At 31.5% G+C, this 9,205-nt stretch overlaps 1 protein-coding gene across 2 annotated transcripts; it reads left to right on the forward strand.

Moving 5' to 3' along the window:
* The first annotated feature begins 4,683 nt into the window (after positions 1–4,683).
* LOC111020741 (uncharacterized) lies at positions 4,684–7,984 on the forward strand. Of its 2 annotated transcripts, none has more exons than XM_088118180.1 (7): positions 4,684–5,007; positions 5,245–5,275; positions 5,718–5,736; positions 5,851–5,948; positions 7,062–7,160; positions 7,264–7,436; positions 7,531–7,984. In XM_088118180.1, the coding sequence occupies exons 1-7, from the start codon at positions 4,843–4,845 to the stop codon at positions 7,624–7,626; spliced, it is 681 nt and encodes a 226-aa protein (XP_087974306.1). In that variant the 5' UTR covers positions 4,684–4,842; the 3' UTR covers positions 7,627–7,984. The 2 variants fall into 2 exon arrangements, with proteins under 2 accessions (XP_087974306.1, XP_022153187.1); XM_022297495.2 differs by having other exon boundaries at positions 4,687–5,007; positions 7,575–7,984.
* Positions 7,985–9,205: the final 1,221 nt, after the last annotated feature.

Genomic DNA, 9,205 nt, shown 5'->3' on the forward strand with positions numbered 1-9,205 from the left:
ATACTTGAAGGGTCGAATTGAGAATTTTAAATGATGGAGAACCAAATTGAGAACACCTAAAATATTACAGCTATGTTTACTTCTAGGAATGGAAATCAAGGATTGTGAATGGAATTTTTTCCATTCCTTTGATGATGTTTACCAAGTTGTAAGAATGAAATCAAATTGTTGACCTACCTCAAATTTGGGAGTCCCATTTCGGACAATCCCATTCCTCTCCCACACATTAATCAATCCCATTATGATTCCTTATTCCGTGGATCCCACACATTTATTAGAATTTATTAGAGTTACTTTATTACTTTTACCCTTTCTCCCTTTTTATTAATGAGACCTATAATTTTATTAGGAAAAAACTTACCTCCTCAATCAGGAGGAAGCTCTCCTCCTGAATTCCTATGTGGTCCACTAGCATATAGACTAGTAGATCACATAGGAATTATATAAAATTAAAAAATCCACTTGTTTATATGTTGTTGGACCACATATGAATTCTAGAGAATGAAAGTTTTGTCCATTTTATTAACTATTTCTTTTTCATTAATATTACTAATGTTTTTTCTTCTAATAAAATTTTATACAACTTTTATTTGGTTGGTATGATTTTATTATAAATTATTATAAATTTATATTTAATTTTAAAATTGTTGACTTTATTATTAATTAATATTAATACATTTTTTAAAAAATAATTTATTGTTATTGAATATTAGAATATTAAAATTTAATAAAAAAGTATTTTTAATTAGTGTAATTTTAATATTAGATAAAATGTCATAATAAAAAATATTTACTATAGTAACAAAATAAATTAAAATTTATTGTTATTGTAATTAAAAAAAGATTAGCACAATAATGTATTTATAATTAACTAGAAAGAATAAAAAGGATATACTAGTAATTGTTATATATCCGATTCCGATTCCGATTCCAGACAGTTTTAGTAAACAACATCAAATAAATTCTTGTTCCGATTTCAGAAAATTTATGGTAAACAACAATGGAATAACATTCTCATTCCGATGGATTTTTATTCCGCTTCATTCCCATTTCGATTATTCCGGGTAAGTAAACAACCCTTCAACAAATTTAGCATAAATTTTTGTTACTTTTTTGTCATTTTGTCGTTCTCCAATTATTTTGCTGCTTTATGTTTAGAGTAGGAAAAAGGCAAAATTGATCCCAAGTGAACACATCAATTTTAAAAAATAAAAAATAAAATCAATCTAAATTTTCTTAAGACCACTGTGATGACAAATTTGTGAATAGGTATTTGAAAACTGTAATGCACAAATAAACAATAGAAACGATATCTATGGATATCTATTTAAATCTTATGGATAGCAAAGTTTCCCATGAGCTTCCCTTTTCATATACAACATATCTAAGAAAATGATGACAAATTATTTTCATTTTTATTAATTTTCAATTCATTCATTATTTTATATGTTTTATTTATTTTTACTTTAACAACATTTAAGGGTTTGAATTTCGACCTCTTAATTAGAGATATCAAATATGTGCTAGTTAAACTATGGATATTAAGCGAGCGCCCAAAAACTTAAAGACCAGATTGAAGAAGAATTGACCTAAGAACCAATGACCAAGGCCAACCGGTGGACCAGCTGGTTGGCTTGGCCTAGCCTTGTAGCCGACCTGGTCGACTCGTCCAAGCCTTGAAGTCAACCTGATCGACTTGGTCTTGCTTTGTAACAGACTTGGTCGGCTCAGCAAACCAGTACCAGCCAATTGACCTGCTCGGTTAGGTTGGACTACAAAACCGTCTTCAATTGATTGGTTGACTTTACCTGCATAGGTCACTCGATCGATTGTCCTTTGGTTAGTCAGGGGTCAATTAGTCCAGAATGGGTATGAATTCAAAATAGGCCCCCAGGGAGGAAGATCCCGAGATTATGGAGTTCGAATTGCCAAGGAATTTGAAAGGAGAAGACTGATCAAGAATAATAGGCCAGAAGACTGAAGAAGATCAGCAAGCTAGAAGACTGATCAAGATCAACGAGTCATAAGGCGATTAAGATCAATGAGACAAAAGGTCGATCAAGATTGATGAGCCAGAAGGCCGACAATGAATAACCGACAAAGAATGACTGAAAATGGATTTACGTTAAATACTTCCAAAGCAGAAGTCTGATATTTCGTCTAACTCATTATCTTCAACGTTGAGAGTATGACTAATGTTATGTATAGGAAAATCCCTATTTTATCTAATTTTGAATTCATTTTATCTAAGGAATTCAAAAGAAAAAATATTCAATGGCGTTAGGATCTCGTTTATATTTGAGAGAATATATCCATTTTTTCAAGTTTTTCCTTTATAAATAGAAGAAAAATATTAATAAATGAGGTATGCTAGAGAACGTACCTTTTGTTATGTTTCACATAAAATTCCGATTCTGACTTAAGTACTGGAGCATGCGTGACTAGATGTGTAGTTTTTCTATTTTACAGATTTTATCAAATTCCTTTTTATTTCAGGAGAGTGATGCAAACTTGGTAATTCAAACACGTCAAATTTATGCCTCTGAGACAAAACATGAATTATTTTTATATCATAACCTCCTTAATAGAAGTAAAAATCAAGGCTAAGTTTATTGGTCCTATCACTAAACGTCAAAAAAAAAAAAAAAAACGACAAAAAAAACAAAACAAAACAAAACAAAAAGAAAGACAGCCTGAAAATGGGTTTCTCAGTTAGATTATCCCATGTTAGTATAGATACTTTCTTTTTGGTCTAATAAGTTTTCTACCTTTAAAAGAATCTAAAATTTCTCAACTTCAAAAATATCGATATAAATCTAACTTAAAAATTTGTGTCTAATAAATTTTTATCAGTTCAATATATATATATATTTTAAAAATTAACAGATTTATTAAAACAAAATTAAAAGTTGAAAATCTTATTAGACACAAAATTTAATTTTATGTATAATAACTTTGTTGATTTTAAAAAATTTGGAATATAACAGGAATTTATTAGGCACATAAGACACAAAATTGAAAGTTTCTCGGGACCTATTAGACATCTTTTTAAAATTTAGGAACCTATTAGATACAAACATGAAAGTTAGAGACTAAATTTGTAATGTAACCTAAAATATATTTTGACATCTTATCATCATTTTATCAGTAAATTTGAAGGTTTGGAAACAATAAATAAATAAATAAATAAATAAATATATATAACCATCTTAATTATATGTGACCTAAAAAACCATCTATGATCTTATCTAAAACTTTTTAAGGACAAACATTCCATTCCAAAAACAAAAATCTAGGACTTATCCACTCCAAATGTCACATTTATTTGGTACCACCTAACCTCCATGGCCAAACTTTTCAAAGAACTTTTGAAGAACATGACATCTCACAATGACCTAATTCCAAGTTCATTGGAGTAGTTAAAACCTCTTTTAAGTGTCAATATGTCCTCTTGAAATTCCTTAATTTGTAAATAACATCATCAAAATTCTTTGTCATCACTAAGATCTTCTTTTTCTTGTCTTGTCTTAAAAGCCTTTTTGTGTGAGTAAGCTATGGAGTTGGTAAATGCCCTAATTTTCAACATCACTCTATTTGGAAAGTGAACAACACTTGTATTTCTACCATTTTGGCAACAACATCTTGCCTACTTTTGGTGACTATGATAGGAAAAAGGAGGGAGGTAATTTCTAACTTTTTCCTCGAAACCAGAGTATTCAATCTCAATCTGACATGTCTGACACTTTCCTATGTACATGGATTCAACATTGATATAAGAACTGAATCGACTTTCCATAGTATTGCAAATAAATTGACAAATATAAAAAAATATATCATCAAAAATCCCTAATGTGGACATAATATTAATCATAAGGATTTTAAACTTATTTAAAAACGGTGAAATGTTTATTTTTTAATTTTTATAATTTTTTCATAAATATTCATTGATATAGAAATTTTACAAATATTTCTATAAAATTAAGACCTCCACATTTCCATTAACATTGATAATTTAAACCTGAAGCGAGATTGAAGTTGTTTTTTCTCTTGAAATACTTTCAATATTTGATTATAAGTTTCCGAGGAGTGCCTTTTAATAACAATTTCTTTTCGTTATACTACATTATATTCAAAAAAATATTTTAGGATCAATATGATATTTTAAAAATACTTTTATTTAATATAGATTTATTATTATTATTATTTTTAAAACACTCTAGTTTCTCTAAAATCACTTAAAGAAGTTGTAATAGACCCATTTTAAAATTAGTAATTCTTCCGAAAATACGGATAGAAATAACGATTTCATTTTAAAAGTATTTTTTTCAGAAGTCGTCCCAAACACAATTATTAATATTTTGAGATAAGAGTATTGAAAATAATATATGAAACTAATTGGTCACTTGAATCTAACCAACAAGATTACAAAATTTATTTACCATTTGATGAAGAGAAACTTAGACCACTTTACCTTATATCCAAGACTTGACTGATTATTCTACGACCAACAAAGTCACAAATTTCTACCAAAGTGAGATAGAGAAATTGGAGATTTTATTTATGTAAAAATTAACACCTTGTAACAATTCAAGGGGTCAACTTTTTTTTCTTGGATTAAATTACAGTTCAATCCTTCAACTTTTTCATTTGTGTTTAATAGAGTCCTTAACTTCAACTTTTCCATTAATCCATTAATTTTAGAAATTATCCTTCAAAGAGAGAGAAAAAGAATTCAAAGGATGAAATATCAGTAGCCGCCAGAGCCCGGTGGGTCTTGACTCTTTCTGTTCCATCTCCAGTTAGCCGCGGCGGCGCGTGAGCGACGAACCGGAGAAGAGGGAAATGGCGAGAAGAGAAACAGTGAAGAAGGCGGAGGACCTGGTGGAGATGGCGATGGGCGGGAACGACGCGTCGCACGATCCTTCTCACGTCTGGAGAGTTCGAGACCTTGCTCTCTCTCTGGCTGAAGAAGAAGGCCTCTCTTCCAGCATCGACTCCATGGAAATCGTAAGCTCGTTCCATGGAAACTCGTACTTCGATTTCTGTTTCCTGCCATTTCTGCAACATTCATGTGATTTTTTTGGTTTTGATTTTAAATTTTAGATGTTAATCGCTCTAATTTTTGTGCATTTTCGCTGTTTGCCCTAGATTTTCTCGGAAAATAAACATTTACTGGTGATTGAGAATGTTAGATTAATTATTTATCGCGGAATCTTTCTGATTGCCAGTTGGTGATTTTGGCAGGTCGAACTTGCTGCGCTCCTTCATGATATAGGTATTCTTTTGTTATCCTTATCTATCTATTTTGGCTACAGAACAAGGTCGATGCCAGCTTGCTTAATACTACGCCTAGTTTCATACTACTTGCAACTTCTGATCAAGACAATTCTTAGGTTTTTATCTTATCTAGAAATCTTAATTTGCCTCCTGGAATCTATTTAGAGCTTGGCTCTCTTTGCATTGGTAAGAACTAAGAATCTTAAAGTGGAAAAAATAAAGAACAAAGGAAGAAAGAAGGAAAAAATAGTGCCTGGTTACTTATAACTTGTAAGCAACAATGTGCAACCATGAACAATGTGAACTTCGTTTGGTGTTTGCATTTTCAATCCATTAATCTTGCAGATGACTCAATTTTAATGCTTTGTTTTCTTCCTTTGATATTATCATTTTTTGATCGTCACTGACTAGTCAGTTACTGCTTGTTTGGCACCTTGCAGGAGATTACAAGTACTTGAGGTTTGTTTGTCTCTCTCGATTTTTGCATATATTGAGGACAATAATGGCTCTTTCATGACTTCATACGTTGGTTTGCTTTCGCTCTTATCTGTTAGTGAATCTTCTTCTGTGCAGAGACCCAGCTGAGGAAAAAATTGTGGAGAATTTTCTTGAGGAAGAGGGAATAGAGGAGAACAAGAAACAAAGGATATTAGCAATCATAAAGGGCATGGGTTGGTATCTTTTATGCTTCAATGTTGTGGAACACTTTGATTTTACATGTAGTTTTAATATTTCTGTATTTAGAGCTCGTTGTTTGTTACCTATAGTAATAGTTTTAAGTTTTAACATAACCGGCGCTGGTGCTCAACTCAAATCTTCCCTTGCAACTGGTTGTAAAGAGTTCTGGTGCTCTATTTTATTATAGATTATACTTATTATAGAAGTTATGCAAAAAGTTTAATGCACAAATCTACCTTTTCCCTCCCTTTTCATAGACGAGAAATTGTTTTACACTCAACTCAAATTGTACTCTTTGTGATATCAAATGCATTATTTTGATTTATTGTTTTCATGCTTACAGAGGGTTTTTGTGAGAGTCCTATTAGAGGTATTGGGGGAATATTGTTTTCATGCTTACAAGATAACTATATTGTATCTTGGTTCGTTTAGTATATTCGGGTTCCTAACAAATTGGACCAGCGTTTAGTATTTTGGTTCGTTTTGTTAGGAACCTGAATATACTAAACGAACCAAGATAACTATATTGCAATATCAAAGAGAAATTACAATATCAATAGCTTTTTGAGTCTCTCCCAAGAACTCTCTCAAGTTCCTCACCTTAAACTATTCTTCAAGATATTCTCCTTCTCCCCTACTACCCCTATTTATATCCATCTTACCCCTAACTAATTACGATACTACCCCTTCATTAACATATTAACAATATTCCCCCTATACCACTAATAGGACTCTCACAGTTCTTTTTTGTTTTTGTTTGGGGGTGGGGATCTCGAATTTTGAGGTCAGGGAATGTCCTATATATTCCTTGGTACATGCATTTTGTAAGAAAATGAAGTATAACTTTTTTTTTTTGAGTTCATCAGTTGCCAGGTGGGGAATTGAATGTATGGCCTGGACACTTGTGGATATAAAAGAAAAGAAAATTAAGCGTTTGAAGGAGTTCTCTGTCTGTGCGTACTGTTATAATTATAATTTTTACACTGTTTGAAAACTGGGTATCTCTGTTTGGTGATCACTTGCTACACTGAATTCCTTTCATTATACAAAGTGTAGTTTGCAAAATACTAATTTTCCACCTCATGTATGTTGTGTCTGACATCCAGGCTTCAAGGAAGAGATTGCCGGGCTTTCAAAAGCTGAATATTCTCCGGAGTTTGGGGTGGTTCAAGATGCTGATCGTCTAGATGCAATTGGTGCTATTGGTAGTTTGCTTTTACATCATGTCAATTTAAAACACTTCTAGTCTCATCCTTGAAACCATTTCCATGTTGTGTGCAAGCCTTCTCAGTTTTCCTTCCCCTTCAGGAATTGCCCGATGCTTCACTTTTGGTGGAAGCAAGAAGCGAGTGCTGCACGATCCTGCAATTCGTCCTCGAACGAGTTTATCAAAACAAGAGTACATGAACAAAGACGAGCAGACTACCGTGAACCACTTTCACGAGAAGCTATTGAAAATAAAGGATTTGATGAAAACAAAGGTAGAAGTTATGGAATATTTAATGTGGCTTTCTTATACTTTGCTCTTCCTTATTTCATCCATTTGTCTTCTTGTGCCTTATAACTGAAAGAAAGATTGCTCTGAAGTTTGATCACAAAGGTTTGGGCACGAATTTCAGGCTGGACAAAGGAGGGCAGAGAAAAGGCACAAATTCATGGAGGAATTTCTGAAGGAATTTTATGATGAATGGGATGGAAAAGCTTGATTGATATATTTTTTTTTTGGGTCAAGATTTCATCCTAAGAAAACTACAAACCGTACTCTCCATATTTGTCAAGATGCAGTGTATTCAAGCCACCCAATTCCAATGATATTATTTGAAGAATATAACTAGTTTCAACCTGAACTCATACTAGGGGCTAGGGGCGTTCAAAAAACCCGATGCCATGCAAATCCGATCAGCCTAGCCCAACCCAACCCAACCTATACGGTTTGGATTAGGTTAGAAATCATAAATGTACCATAAGCATATTGTGTTTAAATTTATTTGATGAAAATGAGATTTGTGAAGAGCTATTTGGAGGTTTATTTGTTTATTATCCTAATTTTTATAAAAATGATGGGTTTATGTGACATTTCAAAAGACAACTGCATTACTCTCAGTTGGATATGTGGGATGTTAAATCCTTGCTATAGTAGGATATTAAGTCTTAGATGGCTATCTTGATTTGAATCCCATTTTATTTAAGCCATTTACTATTTATATGGATGACCAATGGGCTAAGCCAACGTACAATAACAATTATTCTAATTTGATATTAAAAGTTAAAATTTATAACATTTTGTTACTTATGGGAAAAAACACGAAAAAAAATCCTCCAACATCCCTTCTCCCTTTTTAAAAGGTTTGGTTTGAATCGAGTGCCCCATTTAGACACTAAAAAAAAGTCCATCATTGATTTGAAAATTTGAAATATTGATAAGGTGAATATTTCAATCTATTCAATGCTAGATATAATGAGTGTTAGGACCTCAAAAAAAATTAGATTAAAATACTATTTTAGTCACCGTGCTTGGTTCATTTTAGTCCTCGTACTTCGAAAGTATTCATTTTAGTCCCTGTACTTTGAAAATGTTCATTTTGGTCTCTGTATTTTTTAAAAGTTATCATTTTAGTCCAATTTTGTAAAATTTTAACACAAATTCTACACCAAGCGAAAACTCTTTAATATAAAGTAATGTTTACATTTTAAGAAATATGTCAATTTTAGTGTCGTGTTGAAATTATGATAGGAAAAAAAAATAGAGATTAAGAATAAAATTAAGGAACCAAAATGGTCATTTTAAAAGTACAGGACCAAAATGAACATTTTAAAAGTACATAAACTTAAATGGACTAAAGTTGAATATACAGGGACCAAAACATACATTTTGAAAGTATAGGGGCCAAAATGAACAAAAATTGAAAGTACAAGGACCAACCTAACATTTTAACCAAAAAGTTATCTTTAATCCTATCTTATGAACAACTTTAAGGTGTATGAAATTTCATATTTTGCTCATTTTAGTCTTTTTACTTTCAACTTCTATTTATTTCAATCATTTATTTTCAAAACGTCTATTTAGGTCCTTGTACTTTTAAAAAAAATGACCAATTTGATATCTATTTGCAAAATTATCACACAAATTTATCAATGGAAACATTTTAATATAAATTTATGGCTACAATTACAAGAAATTTAGTGACAGGTCATGCTAAAAGTCTAAAATTAAGATTAAAAAAATAAGAAAAGAAAGGTTAAAAAACTC

This window comes from Momordica charantia, unplaced genomic scaffold, assembly GCF_013281855.1.
Source record: "Momordica charantia cultivar OHB3-1 unplaced genomic scaffold, Mcharantia_2.0 BLBB01000017.1, whole genome shotgun sequence".
Classification (NCBI taxonomy): Eukaryota; Viridiplantae; Streptophyta; class Magnoliopsida; order Cucurbitales; family Cucurbitaceae; genus Momordica; species Momordica charantia.